This window comes from Meles meles, chromosome 2, assembly GCF_922984935.1.
Source record: "Meles meles chromosome 2, mMelMel3.1 paternal haplotype, whole genome shotgun sequence".
NCBI classification, from domain to species: domain Eukaryota; kingdom Metazoa; phylum Chordata; class Mammalia; order Carnivora; family Mustelidae; genus Meles; species Meles meles.
In genome coordinates, this window is record NC_060067.1 from 194,417,331 (window position 1) to 194,443,989 (window position 26,659).

General features: G+C 40.1%; 2 protein-coding genes across 23 annotated transcripts in view; both read left to right on the top strand.

Annotated features, from left to right (window-relative positions):
* Positions 1-26,659, top strand: part of SORBS2 (sorbin and SH3 domain containing 2) — a 355,104-nt gene that overhangs the window by 319,464 nt on the left and 8,981 nt on the right. For all 22 annotated transcript variants that reach the window (XM_045997808.1, XM_045997805.1, XM_045997809.1 and 19 more), the window contains 5 exons: positions 1,985-2,073; positions 3,238-3,284; positions 7,664-7,778; positions 7,863-7,991; positions 10,459-10,662. In XM_045997808.1, the coding sequence (XP_045853764.1) occupies positions 1,985-2,073; positions 3,238-3,284; positions 7,664-7,778; positions 7,863-7,991; positions 10,459-10,662 (584 nt within the window). The remainder of the gene's footprint in view (positions 1-1,984; positions 2,074-3,237; positions 3,285-7,663; positions 7,779-7,862; positions 7,992-10,458; positions 10,663-26,659) is intronic.
* LOC123937179 lies at positions 12,070-18,624 on the top strand. The gene is made up of 2 exons (XM_045997831.1): positions 12,070-15,550; positions 17,217-18,624. Exons 1-2 carry the CDS (start codon positions 14,819-14,821, stop codon positions 17,424-17,426), a joined length of 942 nt encoding a protein of 313 aa, XP_045853787.1. The 5' UTR covers positions 12,070-14,818; the 3' UTR covers positions 17,427-18,624.

Genomic DNA, 26,659 nt, shown 5'->3' on the forward strand with positions numbered 1-26,659 from the left:
TAGGTAGGAGAAAAGAGATTCAAACTCCTAGTAATTCAGATTTTATAGTCTAGAATATAATCTCTATAGTAAAAAAAATCAAATTTCATATTAATGCAGTATGCGCGGCTCAGTTGTTAACTGCCATTGTACATTTGTTTATTTTATTAGCGTTGATCTTTGCTTTCATTTATACTATATAACATGCTTCAAAAATAATAAACTAAAATTTTTTAAATCAAGCCTACAGTTTGAAATTTTCACTGATTGAGATTGAGATGTCATAATTTAAGTTTTTAATTAATTAGCTACCTTTTCCCAATATTGGGCAATTCCAGTTATTGAGTTAAGTACATCAATAATAGGATGCCTGGGTGGCTCAGTGGGTTAAGCCGCTGCCTTCGGCTCAGGTCATGATCTCAGGGTCCTGGGATCGAGTCCCGCATCAGGCTTTCTGCTCAAAAGGGAGCCTGCTTCCCTCTCCCTCCCTCTGCCTGCCTCTCTGCCTACTTGTGATCTCTCTCTGTCAAATAAATAAATAGAATCTTTTTTTAAAAAGTAAATCAATAATAATAATCCCTTCTAAATTTTATGCACAGGTAGAGTACATTATTGAAACATGATTTGAGGGAGCTTTGAAAAGCATTTAATGAAATAAAATACTTACTTTCCAACTTTGTTTAGCCCAGTTGAAAAATAGTTTATATTCCAAGGATTAGCAAAAGTAATTTACAATTTAATGATCGGTATGAGAGCTCTATGATCATAAAAGTATATGATTTTAAACGGAAAATAAATGGCACATAATCCTCTCTCATTCTTGAAAATAACCAATTACGTTTTACTGAAGTATTTGTGGCCATGCTACCTTATTAAACCTAAAGACTCTGGAATTCACAACTAATAGAGAGTCAGACCTTTATCCTTATGTTGTCACGTAACTGATATCCCACCTGCTTTTAAGCAGACAATTCTTCCTTATAGTCAAAGCAGTTAAAATCTTTAAACAATGCTTTCCTTTTATGAACTGGCATTTTAAATTCCTTTATGGCTGTATTTATTTTACTTTTAAAGCTTCTTGTTAACCAATATAACTAAATTTATTAAAGGCTAAGAGAAAGAATTTACTAATTTTGACCCAGGTATACTGGTTAACAGAGATTACTGGGGTACTTTTAGCCTCTAGTCACATTTCTACGTATCAATGTATGAAGTATTAGACCATTTAAGAGATACTTGTAATCATAATTTTGTCATATAATTATTTATACTTTGTTTTAAGGTGAACAGAAACAATTCAGTATTTCATAAGCAGTTTGGCAACCAATACGATACTATCTGTTTAGAGAATTTTTATTCCTTTGTTTCTCGGAATAAAAAATAGTTTCTGATAAGGTACTTGAGCAAAAGTGAAGGCAAAAGATACAAACTTTTTAACCCTTTAAATGACATCTTAGAATTAACACCTTAGATTTAACGAGGCGGGGGGTTAACAAGAAGGGCTGGGGGAAGGGACACATCCATAGTTCTGCCATCGCTGTACTTTTTTTTTTCTTTTTCATTACTGCATTCTTAAATTGTTCCACAAAATGTTTTAGTTTTTGTAAACTGTTGCTATTTTCAAATTGTCCATCTTCTACCAGTCCCACAGAGTAATTATAAATTGGAGGCAGAAGGCATAGAAAGTATTAAGTCTTTGAGATGGGAAATCCCCACGACTACGAATTGTCTACACCAACTGCTGCAGTATAAATACATCAACAATGTAACAATAATGTGTGTGATTAGAACAGTTCTGCCACCTCAGATATTTGTCCCTTTTGAAATGTGCTGGTTTTGTGTCTTTTCTCGCAACTCTGTAATGACCTATGAGTTTTATACCCATGTCTTCCATTGTGGTGTCTCTCTAAATCTGAAGGAGAAAATAGTTGCCACCAGGAAAATGGCAAAAAGGGTCAACTTTTAATTAAGTGGATACTCACTCGGGCCCCGTCCTCTCCCACAGACCATGAGTCCCCTAGAAGTTACGCATCCACCATGACTGACCTGGGGAGAAGCGCACCGCGGGAAAGAAGAGGAACTCCGGAAAAAGAGGTAGTGTGTTTAGTGCTACTTGAGTCCTTTTTCTGCAGCGTATTTGGCAAAGCACTTGGCAGCTGTGAGGCTTCTCTGAGTCTTGAACTGACACCCATCCATGAACAACGGAGCTCTGCGAGAGTCTCAAGCTGGCTGGCCCCACAGAGGAAGGAGATTTCCCTGAACAAATGTCCCCACTGATGCAGGGGAGAGCCCTAGGTCATCAGTGTTGCAAAGACATACAAATTGGACATAACGATTTTTGCTGGCCGCTTTTATTGGAGAACATCTCTGAAAAATTGAGGCTCCCAGGAACGGCCTACCAACTAGCTCTTTGTCCTCGGCCCTAGTTCAGGGCCCGAGCTCTGGTGCATGTTATCTTGGAGCTGTTTGATGGCAGCTGAAAGCAGGTCTCGGACTGGCAGTCATTCCAGGGGAATCACTAGACTGTGTGTCCTATAGTCTAGCGCCTGTGGGATCTCAGGGAAGTCAGGAATGTTCCAGGTTGCCTAAAGCTCACAGAATCATGAGGAAAGAGAGTGGGGAGGGGGGATTACTGGGAAGTGGAGAAGGAAGATCTGGAATGGCTAGCTGTGGGGAACAGGGTGATTGAAGGAGAGTGTGTACCACGTCTTATCATGACCAAAAGGCTGGTTTACCGTGTGCTCAAGATGACCCAGCCTGTGCTTTGGGCCACTAACTAGCTTCCCAGTGATAGATAACTGGGCTAACATTTCTTTGCTACAATGTTGATAATTGTTTAGTAAAGGGGATGATGGTTTCCTTCATGACTCTTCCCAGTCTTTTGATTATGATTCTGAAGGAGTTATGTCGATACATAGAACCTAGAGCAACTAACCCTCAGCATTATCCTGGGAAAAGCCAGATTCGTCACTGGGACAGAACCTTTGGCAGAGCCCTATTCCAGCATTCATCTTCCTTAGTTCTAAGATGAAATATGATATGCGATGGTTATGATGAAAAATTCATCTACTATGTTCCTGTTATTGCTTGAATACCTAAATGAAGGACTAATTGGTTGACTGATAAATTGCAGAAAGGATTTACATATGTTTCATCATTCTTTGTGATTTCATTTCCCTTTGATTCACATGAAATTACTTTCTTGAAAAAAAAAATCCAAATTGTAAGTGAGTGCTAATTGTTTACCTTCCGTTTCAGAAATTGCCTGCAAAAGCTGTTTATGATTTTAAAGCTCAGACATCTAAGTAAGTAAGATAAGTGTTGCATTATACAACTTAGGGTGGCTTAAATACTTCAGTAATATTTAAGAAATAAATATTGCAATGAGATGTATTACAAATAAGGTCTAAGTTCCAATTGAGCAGTTGGCTGTAATTAGCGTTTCCTTCACGATTAACTGGGATGGGATTGATTTTATTTTCCTCTGAAGTTTAACTGACAAACATTGAGTTTTAAATGTCACTAAACGTGTTAGAGCACCATGAGTTCAAAAGGATAGGAAAACAAAGTGATATTAAGAATCTTTGTTTCTAGAATTTTTGTGTCAAGAATGAAATAAAAGGAAAATGTTGGTGATTCAACACTAACTGAGAGAATTTGATAACATTTATTTATCCAGCCATATCCAGGATAGTTTGTGGGGTAGAAGAGTAGAACAGTGTACGAAGATTCCCATAGTCAAAAATCCATGTCTTAACACTTCAATGTTGAGATTCTGAGCAAAATTTTCGCCTCTGGTCTTTTGATGTTGGTGTTTTCCTACTCCCATGGGGCAGTATTTTTTTTTTTTTTTTTTGCCGTTCGTACTTAGGAACTTGTTTATCAGATGGGCAGAGGCTTAAATAAGGAAGGAGCCTTCCAGATCTGTCGTGGCCCATGTGTATAGACCTGATTTCAGAAACTCTGATCTCCATTAGAATTCAAGATATTGAAACCGTTGTATATTGGCATTAAATTATCCTGTGTTGTTTAGACTGAATATTTATAATAAAATATTTATTCATAAAATGTATATTAATATATATTAATCAATTAATAGTTCTAGAAACTGTCTCTGCCATAAGACATACAAAAAATAGAATCACTTAGACTTGGGTAATACTGCTGAGATGGTGAATGAACTAAATAGGAAAATGCTATCTAGAAATTAAGATGGCTTAAAACTAGTGTTCAAAAAAATCCTGAAGAAAAGCTTACCTACCCTTTTTTTTTAAAACATTTTTATTTATTTATTTGACAGACAGAGATCACAAGTAGGCAGAGAGGCAGGCAGAGAGAGGGGAGGAAGCAGGCTCCCTGCTGAGCAGAGCTCCCGTTGTGGGGCTTGATCCCAGGACCCTGAGATCATGACCTGAGCTGAAGGCAGAGGCTTATTTAACCCACTGAGCCACCCAGGTGCCCCCTACCCTTTTTTTTTTTTTTTGATGACATAAGTAACATCTGCTTTGTTTGTACTACACTCTAGTAGCTATGACTTTGGATGTGGGGTGCTCTTTGGATGTGGGGTGGCGATTTGCATGATACATGCCAATTTTACAAAATAATGACTTAGAACATGTAAATTTCATTTCTTCCTTGTGACAAGCAACCAGAATGTATGAAACCCTGAGGAATGACGGGGCACATAACACAGGAAAGGTATCCACCCAGGGCCCTCAGCTTTTTAAGAAAGCTTAATAAAAAACAGGCTTTGGGAGAAAGATGATGTACAGTGCTGAGGGAAGTGTTTGGGGTGTTAATTGTGTCGCTGGATTTTGTTTGCTTCAAGTGCCAAGCCTTACGCCATCCTCCAAGGCCCTGTCCTCATTGCAGAAGCTCTGAGTTAGCAAAGGTTCAGGGCTGGCAAATAGCACAGCCTTTCTGAATGGTTGTCTACGCCACCCCCACCTTTCACGAAAATCTTTTGACGCCTACAAAATCAAATTTGCATAAGCCTTCAGAGAAGTCGATCCAATAACCACCCATGGAAGCCAACCCATATTTTTTGTAAAAGAACAAAAACAGAAACAAAAAACGTTTCCCACATACCATAAGTAAGCTGGTCTGATGGCTGCTTAGCCATATTCCTCTGGTTCCGTTCTCAGGAAATGTAAAGAGCAGTCAGTCCCCGGTGTAGTAGCCCTATTTGACTCAAAAATCGAGGTTATGGATGACTCGTGCAGCTTTAAAAGGCTTGCACCCTCAGAAGAACTGAATGTCCTGGAAATGCTCTTAATTAAGAGCTAGATGTGAGTGCTTTTCGTGCCTAACATCTTATAAACAAGAGACCGATAGATGTAACTGTTTTAAATAAGTAGGTTTTAAAAGCTATTTTTCCTTTCCCTAATGCAAAATGTTTAATTTAACAAAAATGCAGCTCAGTAACTCACCCAATGTAATCTCTCAACTGTAAAATAGGAAAAAGAGATAAAAAGTCATTTCCAAAGGTTGTCAATGGCCGCAATTCAAAAGGTTTAGGGGAGGGAGGAAGCAACCTTTACCATAATGGGGCTCAGAAAATCTAGGTCCGAGATGAGAGAGACACAGTTTTGAAAACTGTTAAGTGAGATTTCTGTCCTTTGTCTAGAAGCCTTCAAAATTTTAAGTACAAACCTTTAAAAATAGAAAAGATTTCTTTTCACATTGAAAAGAAAAAGTTAGTTTTCTCTAATTGACATTTAAAAACAAAAGGCTAAGCTTCCTAGTCTCCTTTCCAGAAACAAAACACACCTGGTACTAACAAAGCTGTTGGACTGTAAACATTAAATATTTTGCTTTTTGTTTCCTACATCAGGCACTTCATAAAACAGGGAAGTACTACAGTGAGGCTCTGTGAGTCTCCTTTGTCTTTAGGGTTACTGAAAATTTAAGGCACTTTCTATTTTTTTTTAAGATTTTATTTATTTATTTGATAGACAAAGATCATAAGTAGGCAGAGAGGCAGGCAGAGAGAGAGAGAGAGAGAGACAGAGAAGCAGGATCGCTGCTGAGCAGAGAGCCCGATGCAGGGCTGGATCCCAGGACCCTGAGATCATGACCTGAGCCGAAGGTAGAGCCGCAGGTAGCTTAACCCACTGAGCCACTCAGGTGCCCCTGTACTTTCAATGTGAATATTTTAGCACTTCCAATTGCTCAATCATTCTTTTAATATGCAACATCTTTTTTTCCAATTAATTCTTAAAATCAATAAGAAATATTCTACATCTGACATCTACCTGTCTCTTCTTTATCTATTCGGCATCAATAAACGACCCAACTCCACATTCTGAATGAAACAATGCAGAAGATCCGAGAGTGGGAAGGCTGATGTCTAGGAAAGTGGGGCTCTTGGGAAAAGATGGGAAGTAAGTGTCCTCCGACAAAACATAATTATGGAGACAAAACAACAGACACAATTCCCTGGGTAACGAAGCCGTGAAAACCAGACACAGCGAGGGTGAGCGGGCAGACGTGAATTCTCCAAAATAATGAATGTCTTTAGAACTTAAAATTACATTATCCACATTTACCGGCTTAGGAAAAAGCAGGTAAATAAGCTTCTTCTTTGAAAGAGCCCAGATGGAAAACCATAGTTAGCATCTTGAAAATATTTTTATTTTTTAAAAACAAGGGCACCATGTGTGGCTCAGTCAGTTAAGCGTCCGCCTTCAGCTCAGGTCATGGTCCCGGGGTTGTGGGATCGAGCACTGTGTCAGGCTTCTTGCTGAGCAAGAAGCCTGCTTCTCCCTCTCCTTCTGCCTGCCACTCCCCCTGCTTGTGCTCTCTCTGTAGATATCAAATAAATAAAATTAAAAAAAAAAAAGATCTAGAGGTGCCTGGGTGACTCAGTCTGTTGATTATCTCAGGGCCCTGGGACTGAGCCCCACATCCAGGCTCTGTGCTCAGTGGGGAGTCTGCTTCTCTGCCTCTCCCCCCCCCAAAACGCCCCCCGCAGCCTCCTGTGCACTCTCTTTCTCCAGTAAATAAATAAATCTTTTTTAAAAAGGTACAAAGTAGGCAACAAGCAATTTGTGTATGTCTTTACTCTCAAAACATGTTTCTCCCTGTGCTCCACTAAAGAACAAAAGATCTTTCTCTTTACACAAAATACAAGCTTCTTCAAAACATTCCACTCAAATGCCTGACACCCAGCTTCAAGGACTCATAAATAACAATTTTCTGGTGATGGTCCTTCTGTGCCACAGCTAAATATTGATTTTCCTTATTGTAAGCTTTAGCACATCAAAAGGAGACAGGAAGAGAGACGTCAGTTACCCTGCTAAGTAGCTGACCGGCTTCAGGACAAATGAAATCAGTGCAGACCTCATCGACCATTATACCAAACTTCACCGCTCCTCCACGATAAACTCATGATAACACAGCAGTCGCCTGTCCCTGCCTTTAAATCTCACAGGCATCTGCCCGTGATTTATATCCAATGTGATGCTTACATTTGTTCTCTTCTGAAATCACTTCTGACGTTGTAATGTGATCAGTGAATTAATTCTAAGAGTTTGCAAGGAAAATCCTTACGTAACTGGGCTTCGGCAGATTATTTAATAGGGACAGTATATTTCTCAGCCAAATGCCAATCGAGTGAGAGTGTTGATCTCAACAGTCATTGCTCTACTTCAGGGGAACACCCACTGAAACCTGTCTCTTTCAGGGAGCTGTCATTTAAGAAAGGAGATACTGTCTACATCCTCAGGAAAATAGATCAAAATTGGTATGAGGGAGAGCACCACGGCAGAGTGGGCATTTTCCCAATCTCCTACGTCGAGGTAGGTCCTTTCCTTTCCCTCTTCTGAGGTCCTAGCTTCCAGACTCACCACAGATCAAGACTAAGTCCCTGTTTTCCTTCACAGAAACTCATACCTCCCGAAAAAGCCCAGCCTGCGAGACCCCCTCCGCCGGCGCAGCCTGGAGAAATCGGAGAAGCTTTGGCCAAATATAATTTCAGCGCTGATACAAATGTGGAGCTATCGCTGAGAAAGGTACCCCAGCTGTTTTCTTCAACAGCGCCTTTTGAAAGGCTCTTATTTTCAAAACTAAAATAGGTTACCTTTTTCTTAGACATTTTTGTGCTTCCCCCACGTGCTATAAAGGACTCTATTAGACCACCCCGAGGCGATGTTACCCAGGCTCCTGTGTCCTTCCAGATGAGGTCCCCTGCAGGACACAAAGCTTCTCAGATCGACCTTCCCTCCCGGGCTTAGCAGGGCACGCTCCTCTCTGAGGGGTGCTGGGGGCTGAATCTCCTGGACATCTCTCTGTGGAAACATCAAAAGGAAGAGAACACTTTCATGCACCTCAAAATATTGTTGCCCTGCTGCTTTATTATTCAAATTTTTTTTTCAAAAATACTGTTCCAACATTTAATTTTATCTTGGCATCAAAGAATGGTCCGCGCATAATGCAGGTACTTCTCGCGCCAGAGCGTTTCAGAGGAGTCATTTGCGCAGTGCTCCTGCCTTGATCAGCACCCTCTGGGCCTCAGGACCGACCCAAATTCCACTAGCAACTTCTGAATAATGTCGGAAAGAGCCCCTTGACTTGAAGCAACTTTAGCAGTGAAGAAAGAACACATGAACGACTTTCGTTCTGTGAAGCTTAGCCGTCATGTTCATGTGCTGGCAGCAAGCACAGGTCTGCACAGAGGACGGGCTGGAGAGCCACCCGCACGGTGGTTCTAGAACCTCATTGCCCGTCAAGGCAGTCCTTAGCCAGGAGCAAGGAAGGGAAGCCCCACTGTTCTTATCCTGGCAGAGCCTCCTCCCATTCTCCCCTCTTTGCCCTGGTCCAATGGATTCTTGTCCCCTCCCTCCAGCCTGCAACACAGCTTTGCACGAACCCAACCAGCTTCTGTTTCCTAGTAACAGAGAAGCTTCTACCGATGCGATTTATAGCTCCCGTAGCAGCCTAGCCACAGTGCGGTGTGACTGAGAAAAATCAGTCCAGATTTTAAGAGTAGGGAGATTCGCTTTTCTTCAGTGTGTCCAGCCTAGTGCCAGTGTGGGACAGGCTCTAGGAAGACTTGCGCCTTCAGCGTCCCCTGAAGGAGGTCTCCCTACTTCGCTGAAGCTTTGACTCTGTCCTCCCCAGCCCCATCAGCAGCCCAGACTTCCGTACCACCTGCTGGACGCAGCTGAGGAGTTACTGCCATTTAACCACACTGTGCCTGTTTATTTCAGGGCCACGCATGGTTTCAAGTCGAAATTTCAGCTGAGTTGTGTGGCATTGGCACGATCCCTGCCAGTAGCAGCAATGGTAACCATAGAAAGTTCTATTATTGCCAAAGCCAGGGGTTCTGTGAAAATGTCTAATGACCACCTTGGCCTTGTCCCCATCCAGCGAGAATGGACAGCGTTGCTACACCATCTTAACGCAAAGCAGGTGGAGGTCCGCCCCGGCCACAGCTAGAGATTGTGGAGGGGACATCTTTGCCCCGTCCTGCTAGCCATACTCTCTGCTGCTATTTCCCATGAGTAGATCGAGGAAGACAGTGTGCCCTTCAACGTCATCCCTTCCAGAGGTTGATTTCTGCAGCCCGTTTCAGACACGCTGGCAGAGCGCTCTGAGCTGAACTTCCTGCAGGAGGTCATTCCCTTGAATTCGTCAGTGATAGGATCACGCTACTGTCAGTGAGATTTTCCCGTTAAACTATGCTGCCTTTTTTTTTTTTTTTACTATTCTGCTTTTCAAGGAAATGGATGCAGGTCCTTCACATGGTACCAGTGTAAGAACATGTATAAGCCCATTCCCATTAACCAGGCATCCCTAGGGGAGATTCTCATGTCATGAACAAATGATGAAATTGCCTGTATGTGGATGATCTGTGATTTGGGAGTGAACTCAGTTTATTTGTGTTCTCCTCACAAAAACAAACAAACAACAACAATAACTAGGGGTATCCAACTTTTCCCAAACGGAAAACTACTGTTTATCAGACAAGCTTGACAATTACACCTTTTTTTTTTCCATTTTATTTATTTTTTCAGCGTAACAGTATTCATTCTTTTTGCACAACACCCAGTGCTCCATGCAAAACGTGCCCTCCCCATTACCCACCACCTGTTCCCCCAACCTCCCACCCCTGACCCTTCAAAACCCTCAGGTTGTTTTTCAGAGTCCATAGTCTCTTATGGTTCGCCTCCCCTCCCCAATGTCCATAGCCCGCTCCCCCTCTCCCAATCCCTTTTTTTTTTAAAGGTTTTATTTATTTATTTGACAGAGAGAGAGAGAGATCACAAGTAGAGAGGCAGGCAGAGAGAGAGGGGGATGCAGGCTCCCTGCTGAGTAGAGAACCCAACGTGGGGCTCGATCCCAGGACCCTGAGATCATGACCTGAGCCGAAGGCAGCGGCTTAACCCACTGAGCCACCCAGGTGCCCCGACAATTACACCTTTTTGTTGTTGTTATCACGTCTCTATTTATAACGCATTTTCCTAATATTCATTACAGGGAGATAGAGTTATTCTTCTTAAAAGAGTTGATCAAAACTGGTATGAAGGTAAAATTCCAGGAACCAGCAGACAAGGCATCTTCCCTGTTTCCTATGTAGAAGTTGTCAAGAAGAATCCAACCGCAGGTGCTGACGATTACCCCGACCCTCCAATCCCGCACAGCTACTCTAGTGATAGAATCCACAGCTTAAGTTCCAATAAGGTAAGAAGACATTCTGACATATGGGTATAATACTTGGGAGCCTGAAGTAAGATTGTCAACATGTGACGTTAGGCATTAAACTAGAACATCAAATCTATCGCAAAGCACAAAACATATACGTTATGTTTCTAAGTGTGCGCGCCATGTTAAGTCAATATAGTTTCTTCTTCGGAGGGGCGCTAGCACAAAGGTTTAATGCTGGGTTTTGATCATTTTATTTTCGAAACAAAATAGTGAAGGAGAAAACATTAGTATCACAATTATCTCATACAATATATACATGTGTACATACACATATATCTGCTTTTGGAAAATTTTTGTGAAGCTTGGTTTTTTTTCTAAAGCTTGATTTTATTTTTATAGATGCATCTTTTACATGGATTATATATAAGAGTATATATAAGTATATGTAGGTAGATCTAAAAATGGTCTCAAGGCATGGTAATTAAGTTGACAAAATTCTATAAAAGTCTTGGTTTTTTTTAATATAGAAAAAGAGAGAGGAAACATTTTTAATTAAGGTCTGTAAGTCAGTTTGCTTATTAGTTTGAATGAAAATGTCATTGGTTATTAGGTTTAGGGTAATTTTGTACCAGAACTACTGTCTCTCTTGAGCTGTTAGCTGTAGACCATTATCTTTCTCAATATGTAATCTAAAAGGGACTTTGCTTCCTGAACTGGTTAATTAGAAAAGGCTAGTTTCCTACTTTTCTTACTCACAGTGTGAAGTTTTCCTTCATTTTCTATGGAATTATAATATGTTGTGTTCTTCTCATGGATGGTATTTAGGGATTTCTTTCTCCTTCTCATTAACTTTAAGTGTAAAACTTTAAATTACCAAGGAACTGTTCCACTTCCCAACATTTTAAACATTTTATTTTGCATAATTTATTGAACAATTTGGCTGGGACATAGAAAATAAACCATTTAGAACTAACAAAATAACATCAATGTATCAAACATTATCCAATTGTGAAGTCATCATGTCCCAGTGCAAAAAAGCATCCCAGGTGACCCAAAGTACTCCTTGTCAAGGAGCCTAGAAGGATTTTACATATGTAAATGATCGAGGAGTCTACCCTCTCAAGAGAAGCATTCTCTTTTTTTTTTTTTCATTTTATTTATTTTTTCAGCGTAACAGTATTCATTCTTTTTGCACAACACCCAGTGCTCCATGCAAAACGTGCCCTCCCCATTACCCACCACCTGTTCCCCCAACCTCCCACCCCTGACCCTTCAAAACCCTCAGGTTGTTTTTCAGAGTCCATAGTCTCTTATGGTTCGCCTCCCCTTCCAAATTTTTTTTTTTTAATAAACATATAATGTATTTTTATCCCCAGGGGTACAGGTCTGTGAATCGCCAGGTTTACACAGAGAAGCATTCTCTTTTAAAAGGGCATTTTATTTATTCTAATCCTCTTTAAAGACTGGGTTTCAGTTGCTAGGTAATTGCTCTCAATCCTTTATCACTGGATAATATCATTGGGTAATAGAACAGTTTGGTACTCTCTGATTTTGTCTGATTGATTACAAAGTTTTTCAGAAGCTCCTTCAGTATGTGTATTTCACTACCAGAGCTTAGTTCTAGAGATCAATGTCCTTCCTTCAGTTCCTACTGATAAAAAGAAAAGATCAGAATCTTCATCCATGTATCTGTCTTAATTACCTTTCAGTCATCTCAAAAGAACTACCAGCTAAATTTCAAAGAGGCCGTACCTTCAAAGAAAATTTTATAAGAATAAGCATGTATCTACAAAGCCTTATAGTAAGAAATTCTTCCATAATGTCCTAATACTGGCAATGTAATATTATAGATCGCAGCATTTTAATCTTGATTGTGAATGATTTAAACGTATTTTCAGTTTCCTAAGTTTTTTTTCTTAGAACACCAGATTTTACATTTTATAAATAGAGAAATTTCACTAATACTAATTAGTTTTTATTCTCACTGCTGGGAAGAAGACATGTTGAAAAGCTCATGTCTATAATTTGAAAAAAAAATAATGGTTTCATCCCATCTGGTAATCTATGCTATGATATCGCTGGCTTAATGAAGGAAACTTCTCAGGAGTGTTGAACTGAATCATTTTCAGAAAAGGAACTATAGTATTATATATCTTAGTTTCTAACTGATATTTGCAAATAGAGAAGGAACTCGTTGACTCTTGAATCACTCTTTGACACACTCAAATCACATTTCTTAACATACTATCTTTACGTCAGGGGAGATTCAAAGGTTGAATTTCTGCGTTGAGTGTAATGGAGTCCAACTCTAAGGAGAAAAGATAATTCCTTGATTTTCGTATTAAAGGTATATTTATGCTATATCGGTAACTCGGATACTTGGTTGCACTGTTAGCAGAATCAAGTCCATTGTCAAGCTAAGCACTTTGAACCTGTCAAGCTAAGCATACGAATTGCCTACCATGGTCCGATAAAAGGAGCAGGCAGTAACGGTGATAGGGGCAGTCAGGACAAGAGTGGGATTTAAACGTCTTTCTTCCTCATCCACATAATATTCCTGACCATGAGAAAAAAGGGAAAGTGTGAAAAGTCATAATCCTGAATTTTTACATATTTCACAGATTTTCTAAATCTTTTATGACATTATGTAACAAAGAGCATAAAATAGAACACTGGCCAGTAAAGAACTCCTCTAAGCTATCAAAGGAGACCTAGGTAATTTCTGTCTTATTAAAAATTAAACACAGGCAGTACTTGCTAGGAGTGGCTGTCTATCTACTAACAGACCACAGTGTAGTATCACTTTCTATCAGGTGCTCGGCAGCCTTTAGTCCCAAATCTTCCGGTAGAACGCTCTCTGAGCTTTGTGACCCTTTGCCTCATTTATCCCACCCCCTACCGACAGGACATCATATTTCCTTTAAAAAAAATAGCTAAATAAATTCTATTAATGCCCCATTCCTCTTATAGCACACAGAAGTCAAAAGTTACATGGCCCTAGGAACAAGAGTGCTGAGTACATGAGTAAAGTCTCATCCTAAACAACCAACTAGAAAATGCATCTCCAAAATCTTCCTTGAAGATTTTTTTCTTTCCAAACCCAAACCGTCTACCTAGAGAGAATGAAAAATGCCATCCATGTCTAGCATTCTTTCTAGTTCAGCAACAATAGATAAATGTCTTAGAATGTTCCTAGGCAGAGTTTCTAGAACAATTTTTCAGAATTTCCACTAAAATTCTGTTTTGTTCAATATATCTGAAATATAGTGATAATATTAAGATACACAGTAGTATGTTTTTGCCTCAGGAGATTAAACTTCATAAATTATATTCCACAGGTTTACGTAAAGGAATGGGAGTCCTAGCAGTTTACTCCCATTAAAATCATATGTCCCCTTTCTATGTAAACTTTTACTTTGGATTTTTTAAACTTTGAAGTAGAAGTTACCGCAAGTCAAATTGTGTTCTGATGATGAGTTTCTGTTCTTGAAAAATATTTTTCAGAATTTATTCATTTGGAAATGTGTTCATGCATAATGATGTAAAAATATCTTATGCCATATATTTTAATTACCTTGCAAACATAAGTGAGAAAATTATGGAAGTTCCAAAGTTTTGGCACCATTACAGGAAGAAAGAACACTAAACAAATTCAAGGGATAAGAAAAGGTTTCATTATTGAAAACTTCATTTAACAGTAACATTATTGAAAGCTTCATTTAACAGTAACATTATTGAAAACTTTGTTTAACAGTAACATTATTGAAACCTTTCATTTTACAGTGACATTATTTCAGAGACACACTAAGTCAATATCAGAACCCTAGTTTAAAAGAGCTAATCTATTAAATAAAATCGCTTACAGTTTCACGGTTTCAGGGTCTGACCTTGTGATCTCTAATAGCTTTATCTTATCCTGACACCTAAGATCTCTTTTCCAAATACTAGGAGAGTTTCTGTGTTCAGATAACCTTCTAGTTAACATGCTAATGATTTCATTTAAAGTCAGCAAAATATCTTTGAGTGAGACTGTTGCATAAAATATTTTTATATGTATGACCATACCTTTCCTGCATTTCTCTGTCTCTGTGTTTTGATGTATTATTATTATTATTACTTTCTTGGTTTCTTTTTAACACCATAATCCCTGCTCATTTCTAAGTTGGCTTCCAGGGAACCAGCCCCTGCTCCCATGCACAAAGCTTCACCTGGCTCAGATAAAACAGCCCCCGGGTGGCTGTCCCTGACAGCCACGTGTCCACCGGCAAATCCTTTGACCCCAACGCCACCTCCTTTTCTGGACAGCTTCTTGGATGAATTAGAGAAGCTTGGTGCTTTCACCTTATCAGCTGACCAAGCCAAACCAAGTATCCTAGAGGACATCATCCTTGAAATCAAGGAGGAGCCCTCAGGACTCCTCCCGCTGCCTCCAGCTTCTGGACCTGCCAAGCCAGCTTCCTCTCCGCTACCTGTCCCCGGCTCAGGGGTGACCTTGGCTGCACTCCAGCCTTATGAGGCCAAACCACTGCAGGATCCCAGAAAGACGACTCAGAACAAGTTTGCCGATCTGACAAAAATGGGAAAGAGCTTTGGAGGCCCCGAGAAAGTACCCGAAGTTCTAGGTGATAAGTTTGTGGCCTCTGCATACACGAATATGGGTCCCTTGCCCCAATGTCTCCCTGTCATTGGAGAGGAAGATGAGGATATCTGTGAGGGGTTTATGTCAGGCATCCGAGGAGGGCCAGAATCTCAGGAACCAGGGGCCCTGTGGTGTGCCCATGATGGCCCAGAGGCCACACCAAGCCTGCACATTGAAGAGGAGGAAGAGGAGAGGAAACCCGCCTGCTTAAAATATCCTGTAGCCACCCCCACAGATTCCAGGACCCCTAAGGAAGACAGCAATGCAGCAAAGACCAGTAATGAGGTATTTTAATCTTGCCTAATTACTGAAGAACTAACCAGTCTTACTATATTTAGATAGTACAGTTAATCACATTAGTAAACATCAATTTTAGCATCGCCCTACAAGACGTCCTCTTAAGAAACACAAGCACTACCTAAGTTGGGGGGTGGAGGAATGGATGGAAACACACCAGATTTTAGTAAGACGATATAAATATATGATATAATTTCAGTATTAATTTGTGACTACACATTCATATTTCAACAGTCTATAATGTATAGTCTTCCTGATTTTTGTTACTAACCATGATAACTACAGAGCCGAGCTCTTACTCTCAAACACTGTTCTAAGAACTCTTCGTCTTTACTTTTCATAACTCAATGAGGTGGGTTATATTATTAACCCCACTTTAGAGATGAGGAAATTGATACGCGGAGATGAGTCCAATTCCAAAGGCAACTTGCCAAAAAAAGGAGAGAGAGAGAGAGAGAAGGAGAGAAGGAGAGAAGGAGGAAACAAAAAAGCACTCCTATGCCCTTTTAACTCCCTGAAGAAATAATTTCTTCAAGTTGGTGGCTACATAAGACTACTGATGCATTTCCATCTTACAAAGAATCTTGGGCAATGATTTTAATTAGTAAAGAAGGAAAACACCTTAAATCTTTAGCCTGTAAATTTTTCTTTTACAACAAAAGCAAAAGCAAAACTTGATCTCGCCAATATATCTCCTGTAAATTAAAAAGGAAATTTGATTCCTGGCAAAGACTGAAATTATGAAACAAAAAGAATGTTTTATATCATGTTACTATGCAAGCCACTCCCCCCCATGGATCCTTTATTTAAACATCTTAGAAAATGAAAATAATTTTCCAAAAATCCCATAGTTTTCTATGAAGACCTTACCAGGATCACATATAGAGGCGCAAGTGACCTATACTACAGGGTGTTCTTGGGCTTAAATAAAGATCAGCGCCCACGAGGACCCTCAACACCTACGGAACCCTGAGGCTTGGCCAAGTTCCTCACCCAGAAGAGAAAAGTTCACCTGAACAAAGAACCCAGCCCCACCTGAGCTTGTATAAAATAAACACACGACTGAATACAAGAGATCATTCGTTACAGGAAGTCAAACATGTTTCTAGGTCAGTTATCTAAATAACTCATTTTCCCTCCAAGGTAATCAATAGAACAAGGCAATTAGATAAGTGGCTTTGTTCCCAGGAGCCTGTTGCTGGCAGGCAGGGGGGTTTCACAGTGGTTCCCACCAGGCACCCACAGGCACCCACAGGCACACGCCCCACAGGCACACGTCATCGCTCCCACTCCCCTAGCTTTGCAACAAACTCTCTAGAAATCGTGATCTACTTTACCAGCAAGTTACAGAGTCATCCTTTTCATTGTTTCTCCTTCATGTTTAGAAGGAGCCATCCTGTAAATATAAAGTTGTAGAATCTTGGGGTTCCTGTCTCTATCTACCCACCTCAGAAAAATGATGCCACCCACTGAGAATTCTGAATCAAATTCAATAGAAAAAGTTAGTGCTTTTCAAGCAAGAACTTGTCATAAATGTCAGTTGCCAGAGGGTAACGTTAACATTATTCGAGGTTGGGGGATAATCTCCAGAGACCAGGTAACCTTGTTCTGGACACAAGCCGTAATCACATCTTGTCTTTCCTCAATCTTTAAGCTGCCTTCACTTTCTCCGGGAGATGGAAAGTCAACACCTTTTCCCAGCTGTCTCCTTCCCTCCCTTCCTTTTCATTCTCCCTCCGCCTCTGTCTCTGACCTGAACTCCACATTTTCTCAGACTCCCCAGCCCTACTCCCCTCCTCTCCTCCCCAAATACCCTTACCAACAGGAGATAAATTCACCAAAACTAAAGGTAACTGCATCCTGAGTGTGGTTTTTTGCATGTCTTTAAATGAATTTTGTTCATTAGCTGTATTTAGATTTGTGCCATCTTACAAGTTCTAAAACGCCATGGAAATATTGGTTGCTAACTCTTAACATCATTGGCATGGCCTCTGTCCAAACCTTTAAAAGATACACGTACACAGCAGCTATACCCCGATTGAGGAGTAAAGCAAACAAAAATGTATATAGAAGAATAAAAAGTAATCACTAGATTTTTTTTTTTTTTTAAGAACCATCCCATTCAAAGATATCAACTCTGTGCTTGTCATCCTCTGTCCCTTCTCAGCGGGCTCATTGCCTCCCACGTGTCCTGCCCATCAGCAGGTTCAGCAGAGCCTGAGGGTAGGAAGATCTTTGGCACTTGTCTTGAGTACCAAGACACTTTTCTTCCACAAAATGGAAGTAGGTTAATGAGGATTACGGGAATGACACTTTCCTGTTAACAGTTCACAAATCACCCAACTCTGAGTCGTGCACACCGGCAGCCCTGCTAGGTTTTTAGCTCCCTGTAAGGATACCGTGAAAAAAGATGTCCAACAAAATTAGTGGCTGGCACTGGAAAGGGATCTAACCACAGCATGAATGAACTCATCACAGGAGAGTTCTGGTTCGACAATCAGAATGATCTTGAAATCTCTTCCTGTAGACAAAAGGTGATAGACGTCAGATAATAACCTATCCTCATCTCCAGTCTTCAGAAATTGAAATGGGAGCCTCTGCAGTTAAGTGAAAACACAAAAGTTGTGGTAGAGTCGAGTTTCTGTGCTAGGAAGCACCAACACCCAGCTCCGGAGAAATGCCATCCGCACAGTTTTCCAAACTCCCATCACCGCCTCCATCCACCCCAATAGTCCAGTAATGTGAATTCATCTTACCTATGAAAGGAATTTTTGAAAAAATGGAATAGAGACTAGCTGCTCTCTGCCCTCCATGGTTTCATTTTGGCTGGTGTGAAATAATTAGGAAATTTTAATAATAATAATAATATTCAGATAATATCTAAGACTAAGAATTTGCCTTTCCCCCACTCTTTCTGTGGTTTTCATTTTAAGGCCAAAGTATTTATTCCTTGCCTTTCCCTTACTTGTTCATTAGCCCTTAAGCTTTGTTAACACATGGCACAGTAACTTTAGAACTGGACCTCTCTAATTTATTATTCTTTTTTGAAGATTTTACTTATTTATTTGAGAGAGAGAGAGAAAACAGGCAAGCAAAGCAGCAGGCAGAGGGAGAGGGAGAAGCAGGCCCCTCCCCTGATCAGGGAGCCTGACTTGAGGCTTGATCCCAGGATTTTGGGATCATGACCTGAGCTGAACACAGACGCTTAACCCACTGAGCCATCCAGGCACCCCATGAACTTCTCTAATTTAGAGAGATGACGATCTCGCCATTGTAGTTTCAAGGACAAAATCAGGATTTACACAGGTTTATTCTCCTGCAAGAACCATGCTCAATCTCATACACACCTTAGGTTTCAGTTTGCAGAATGCTATGAGAGAATGGAGGTATTCACAACAACGATGTTTCCCAAGGATACTTTCATAACTACATCAAATAACTAACTCCAGAAAAATGGAGCGTTTTTTCCTCTATTTTATCTTACTCGAGAGCAAAGGAGCATTATAAATCCCTCACTGAGCTTTTCGAAAACCTTATAAATCTATTTTTTCCATTCATGGGAAGAATGTAAGTTGACTGAAGTTATCTGTGCTTGTAAATATAGAAGCCAACTGAATCAGTAGCAACGTTTAGGCCATCATTATAGTTTAACCCCATGTCTGACACTGATAAACTGGGCTGGCTTGAGTCTTCTAAGAAGGCTGCCTATACCTTCCATGTCAAGAATGTTATGAGTTATGCTCATTACAAAGTCACCCTGCACTAAAAGCAAAGACAAAATCAAATTTTAATAATGTTTTAGTAGGTATGGTATAGTATGCATGAAATCATTAAAATACTTTCCCACCACTGTTTTACTTCGTGCATGCTAACTTAATGCAGTTTTAGTCCTTTATTTTCTGAGACAATGTAAGTCTTTCACGTACAATCTAAAATCCTTCATACAAGTAAAATTCACCAACACTTTATAGATGACAGAAGACTGAGATGTACATATAAATGATGAGTGATATATAAATTAGAATTCAATATTTTCTCTAGTCTTTTGAGCATCCTTTTTGTAAATAGTGGTTTTTCATACTAAAAATTATCATAATTCTCTATTCCTTTATAAGCTGAACTTCCCTTTCCAGCTAAGAGACTTATGGCATGTGGACTCAGATTGCAGTGTAAGCTCTTTATGAAGAGACGGAGATACTCTTCTTTGGGTGTTTTCCAAGAAACATTGTGGGCCCCTAAGGAAGACTGCTCACTCTAAAACCATCCCACCAGAAAGTAATCCCCCTTGAGCACAGTTCCAACATGGAATTAAGCACTAATTCTTCCTAATATGTCCAGATGATCTTTCTGGCTGTTTATCCACATCAAGCCAACAGCTAAATGTTTTTTCTCTATGAGCCTTAATGTTCATAGAATCCCTGTATTAGCTGAGATTGGGGCAGCTTCTGCACCAGAAAATAATTATAGCTTAAACAACATACAAGTATATTTCTCTTATGCATGAAGGTAGGGCATCTAGGGCTGGTAGGTGACTCCATAGTCATCAGGAAATGCCATTTTATTTTAGCACATCATCTTCTTCAATGAGAAGTTTCCACTGCATGGCCCAAAGTGGCTGCACCAGCTCCAGCAGTCCCTTCCTACTGCATATATCCCATCTGTCAGATCTTATCACATGAGCACATCTTGATACAAGAAAGGTTGAGAAATAGACTTTATTCAAATGTCCAAGTCCCTGCTAGGATTCTGTTACAGAGGATGGACAAAGAAGAGAATGAATACTGGAGAACATCAAGCATTCTCTGCCATAACCCCTAAATAAAAATACTTAATGCATTTCTTATATAGAGATTGCAGATATGAGGTCAATCTTTACTAATTATTATAAAAAACATTCCTCAGTGAGAGTTAACAAAACCACACACTTTTCTTTAAAAAAGTCTTTTAGTCTTACTGAATTTCCCATAAGCATATCGAATACTTGCCTACCAATTTGGACAAGTAGTAGATCTTGTCTACTCCTGGAAAGAAAATAAAACATACTCACACAAGAAAGGTTACTTGGTTCACTGTCATATTAAAAATCTTCCTTTGAGGGGCGCCTGGGTGGCTCAGTGGTTTAAGCTGCTGCCTTCGGCTCAGGTCATGATCTCAGGGTCCTGGGATCAAGTCCCACATCGGCCCTCTGCTCGGCAGGGAGCCTGCTTCCTTCTCACTCTCTCTGCCTGCCTCTCTGCCTACTTGTGATCTCTCTCTATCAAATAAACAAATAAAATTTTTTAAAAAATCTTCCTTTGAAAGAATGCCAAGATAGTCACAAGATGGAGTCAGGACAATATTCAATATTTCATGATATTTTACTATTTTTTCCAGAAAAGCCAGGTTTTCTCCTGATGTGTTTTGTTAGAAAATGTGCCCCTGAACAATGATTGAGACTTTTTATGAAACTCGGTGGGTATTAAGAGATGTTTCCCTCTATCTTACCTTGCATCTGGTCGAATAAGCACAAAGGAAATAGGTCAGATCTGAGCCTGTCTTGAACCCCATTGTTAAACATTCTTGTATGTGTTCTTAGCCGTCAACATTGCACTCAAACATCTTCTTGATGCCAGCTTCTCTCCGTAAGTCTCTCTCTGCTCTGCCTGTTGAGTTCCTTCTGAAAGCAGCACTTGCCGCCTGTGGTGTGAAAACCGTGGGCAGCCAGAAGGGCTGTCTGCAGGCTAACTGGTAAACCCTCCCCGCTCTGCAACCGTTCAAGAATTTGGCATGCTGCGTGTGCATGAAAAAGCAAAACAGGAAAGCTCCTCCTGAAGGCCATAGAATGAGGGCAAGAACTAATTAACTTCTTATGGATTTTCCAGGCTGACTTAAAAAGCGAGATATTTGTCTTGGGTAAGCCTCCGCGTAGCCCAGTGATGTCTAGGAGATCCTGCGGCTCACCCGTCAGAGGGCTCAGCAGTTCCCACAGGGTAGGGTCAGAACACCCCCCCACCCCGGGGCTGGGCACGCTGGCCACCCGTCCTCAGTAGGCTGGCTCTTCCTTCGTTATCGTTGCTGTGCTTTGCCCCTAAAGTAGAGCTAGAGATACCCCTGAGATGAAGGGACCATGATGATGGGCTATGAAATCGATCAGTTCGAAAATCCTATCTTGTCTTTGGGCAGCATGTTTCCCTTTTACGTCTGTACATGTCAGCTTTCTAAACACCAAAAAGATAGGATGACACTCTCATCAGACAAATAATGGTGTAGTTAGTATACGCTGTCTTCTCCAGCCGTCTCAGGCTTCCACGTTCTCTGTCGGTCGCTGCTTTCCCTCCACTCACCATTTTTAGTGCAAAGAATAAAGCAGTTGCTAATCGTATATGGGACTCACACACTTCCAGTAATGTTTGCTTCTGTGGCGTTCAGTTTATTTTGATTTTTTTTTCCCTTGAATCCATGATCCTTTTTGCAAAAATATCTTGTTGTTCTGGCAATGTGTGCTACATTTGCTCCACGATCCTTTTTTTTTTTAAGATTTTATTTATTTATTTAACAGAGAGAGAGAGAGAGAGATTACAAGTAGGCAGAGCAGCAGGCAGAAAGGGGAGGAAGCAGGCTCCCCACTGAGCAGAGAACCCAATGCGAGGCTCAATCCCAGGACCCTGAGATCATGACCTGAGCCGAAGGCAGAGGCTTAACCCACTGAGCTACCCAGGCGCCCCTCCATGGTCCTTTTTAAGCCTAAACCAGAGATTAGAGGGTATTTCAGTACTCCCATCTTTTGATAGCTCTGATTGGATTTAAAGGTGAAATTACTTTCCCCTGTAACTCCTTAGCTCTGTAAGGTCGAAAGCACTTTCATATAAGTGGGTTCCAAATGGGACGATCAGTTCTGAAGAAGGTAGCCAAGGCATTTGGGGATTTCTGTCTCTGCAACAAAGTCCGTCTTTTCACCATTTTTATTTGATAAATGCGGGTTTAATCTTACCTGGTCTGCTACGAGACTATGGTTTCCAAATTGCTAAGGGTGCGTGCGATTGGTTGTTAAGAGGATTTCCTTTTCTGCTTTCAAAAAAATGTAGCTATCTCTGTGTCTGCCATTTTTGTGCTTTTTGCTAGCATCATGAGCCGTCGCTTTGTTTCTGAGGCAGAGATTTGGGTTGCCATAGAGAAAGAGGAATGTTGATTTGAAGAGATTCTTAGTCTCACTCACAGAAGGGCCTTCCAGAGCCAAAACATAAAGGAGGATTTTTTCCACAGTTCATATGGCCCGGCCATAAATTTCCCATGGGTCAGTGAGATGCTATGTTTTAGGTCACCTCAAGGTTTTTTCTTTGCCAGATTTTTACATTATGTACTTATAAGTTCTGTGTGTTCACAGGGAACATAAATATTCTATATTCCTTAGATTCATGCAAAGTTGTGTGTCATAATTTGAGAAGGAAAAATAAGGCTATCAGCATAAACACGGGATTGTTATTAGGAGAATTCTATCGAATTCTGGCCGGCAAGTACTAACACTAACATTTTCTGGAAAAAATTCGAAGAACTCTAGAAGTGCTTATAACTCTTTCAAATTTTCTTCCACATTAGTACTTAAAGTAACAGTCAATTCTGATGAAGAATTACCAAATACTAAATATAGCTGATCCCCAGAAATGCCTCTGCGGAAGCACAGTCAGATGGGTTCTGACTGACTGCGTCTCCCCATCTGAGCTAGGGAAGTATATGGTTTACTGTAATCAGAGATTCTAGGATATTCCAGACTGGTTCCCTTAGGAGCAGTGGGCTGATTCGGGCTTCGAATATTAGCATGTGTTTAAACTTGTCTCATTTGTATCCACTTTTGATAACCTTAAAAAAATAGCTACACTAAAAGGGGGGGGGGAGATTGTTACATTGTCAAGGGAAAAAAGTTAAATATTTAGGATTCCGTGAAAACAACATGGTGCTTCACTGGGTTTTCTCATTTTTATTGTATTCTTCAGACACATGTAAGTCTCTCTGAATGTCACAAATGTATATGCTATATTGATCACAAAACTGTTAAGAAATTATGAGTAATGAGCAGAGTTAAAATAGAAGCACGGACCCAAAATACTGGTGGCCCAAAAGCGATTCTTTCTCAAAAATTTAAAATGTGGGAAGGGAAGTCCATAGTCAGAAAAACAGATGGATATCTATTCCACAACACTCCGTGGTCTTTAAAATACCCTTTCGAAATGAATGCAGGCTGGAGGGACTTTGTAGAGCGGTCCCGAGGTATATTAGCATGTTGCTGCCACTCCTCACCACTTGGGGGCAATAGAGTGCAGACTCAGGAGAGATCTCTTCTCACGGTTTGTGCCCTTGGAGTTCTAACACCGGAGTGGGGGGAAGGCAAAAGATAGTCTCCTAAGATAATTAACTTGAGTATCCTTCGAGAACACAAACACTCGCCTAAAGGACAAACTGAGGGTGCTGATTTTAACCAACTTAGGCCATCTATTCCATCAGAGTAATTCAGGAGAGTGCCAGTCAAAATTGTAATTGTTTCTTCTTTTTGCTTACTTGTGATATTAAGAGATGCTTTGAGTTTGGGTTTCCTGATCTGAAAAATGAAGCTGAATGGTTAGTAAGATTGTTTTTACATGACTGGAACACTTGTGAATTAATCGATCGGTGTGAGCTGTCTCGGCTCTCTGACAAGAGAGGGGCAAGGTTGATGACGGCAGCTATACATAACAGAACAAATGTATCTGTGGAAATGTGGTTTCTTCCATGGATTCCCTGAGGGGGACAAGATTTTAATCTCCGTCTTGGCCAACTCTGATTTTAGAGATAATGAAGCCGAGGTACATATTCAAAGTTACACTGTCAACGCCCACACCAGAAAGACACAAAGGTGCCCTCATGAACAGCGATGAGTGCTACTTTTTCATCTATTAACCAAATACGCTTAAAATCAATTAATTCAAATACGGTAACTAGTCATCTTTCCTCAAAACTGGTTCCTCACTCTCCAGATTCACATGGAGATGATTCCTGTTAAGATAACCTTAGAAAAATTCTAGAAGTCGCCATCATCTTAATAAAGGCTGTGATAAATCTTGGCCTGAGCATGTGAACAGTAGAGAGACCCGGGCAATCAGAGAAGAGGGTGAGGAGTGTGGTTCTCTGAAAGGCTGTAGAGGAAAAGAAAAGACATATTGGGAGGGGTTGATAAAAACAAAGACATTGCTGGCTGGCACACCCAGGAACACGACTCCTTGAGACTAGACACCTGTGGTATTAATGAAGCACGTAATTCTAGCAACAGTCCGATATGCATAATTGTCAAAGGGGCGATTCACTTAAATTACTTACGATGTGAGTCAAATTAAAGGACTTAAAGTAGTCGAATTATAATGATGACAAGGAAAAGGTTCTATATGGACTCCCAAAGTAGATTGTTTGGTGCCAAAGCCAATCTGATTTTTAAAGTCATAGTCACATTTTAACATAAGAGATCAATGAAATTAGACCAACCGCTTGTACCAAGCCTTGGAGGCCATGATGGAAAAGTCAAACTTTGACCCAACTTAAACATACTAGAATGATTTAAACATGTAGAAAGAGCACAATGAAATATATTTTACAAAACATTTTTCTCTGAAGATAAGAACAGGTAATCAGATAATATTTTCTTATTTATAACTGTGCTATGCACTGTAAAGAGTGCTATGATGTTCTGTGAGACCAGAGCATCTGTCCTGGTATATGCTTTGAAATACAGCATTTTCCATTTTTTAAAATTACATTTTTATAATTTTTTGAGTGACTAATAGGAGCATTTTCGCTATCATGTGGCTTGAACATATCATCTTTGGCAAGAAATTTTACTCCTGGAAATGTGCTTTAAATGATCCAAAGCAAGGAAATAACTCTTTGTATAAAAATATTTATAGCGCTTTTTCTCAAGATAGTGAAAAAAGGCTAGACCAACCTCCACTTCTAAAGCAAAAGAGAGGAATGGTTAAGAAATATAAGAAATATATCTACACATATGTGAAGAACATTATTCTACAGTGATTTAAAATGCAAAAGAAGGGGCGCCTGGGTGGCTCAGTGGGTTAAGCCGCTGCCTTCGGCTCAGGTCATGATCTCAGGGTCCTGGGATCGAGTCCCGCATCGGGCTCTCTGCTCAGCGGAGAGCCTGCTTCCCTTCCTCTCTCTCTGCCTGCCTCTCTTGTGATTTCTCTCTGTCAAATAAATAAAATCTTTTTAAAAAAAATGCAAAAGAAGACTGAGAAAAGAAGACTGAAAAAGTATTATAAAATATTAATAGCAGTCAATATACATATATCTTATTCCTGCATAAAAGTTATTTATGCATGATTGGACAAGAATTTAAAAAATTTAATAGGGTATAAGCTTATGGTTGACTTGTATTTATTTTACATATATTTATTTTTATTCATTTCTTATTTATATATAATATAGAATTATTCAATATATTTACATTGAATTAAATGGACAACTAGGCTAGAGAATAGTTTAGTCTTCATAATTCTTAAAATCGTGTATCTTATTTTAATAATACATTGTCAGTAACTTTATATTGACTTAAAGAAGTATTGTACTCTTAAGTCATGCATGTGTTCAATAATTCTTATCCACTGTTTAGTCTTAAGTTTATATATTCCATGCACAGACTGTTGAGTGAAGTTTCTAAGAATAGTATGAGTGAACTTCCAATAGATTGACAGCTTCAAGTTTTAGTAACATAAATATTTAGTCTTACGCTAGAGAGTTTAGATGGGAAGGGAGTGAATAAAGAATTTAGGAAGGATGGGCGCCTGGGTGGCTCAGTGGGTTAAGCCGCTGCCTTCAGCTCAGGTCATGATCTCGGGGTCCTGGGATCGAGTCCCGCATTGGGCTCTCTGCTCAGCGGAGAGCCTGCTTCCCTTCCTCTCTCTCTACCTGCCTCTCTTGTGATTTCTCTCTGTCAAATAAATAAATCTTTAAAAAAAAAAAGAAAGAATTTAGGAAGGAGAGCAGATTATAGACTCAGACTGAAAGAAACCCCAGATTTCCTCATGCATTCTTGGACCAGGGGGATTTCTATGGACAATTTGCAGAGGAAAATTCCCAGCC

Excerpts from the sequence above, each read along its gene's own strand:
- LOC123937179 (XM_045997831.1), top strand. The coding sequence starts at position 14,819 with ATGCACAAAGCTTCACCTGGCTCAGATAAAACAGCCCCCGGGTGGCTG. Across the intron at positions 15,551-17,216 it reads CAGCAAAGACCAGTAATGAG|CTGCCTTCACTTTCTCCGGG; the intron begins GTATTTTAATCT and ends TCAATCTTTAAG.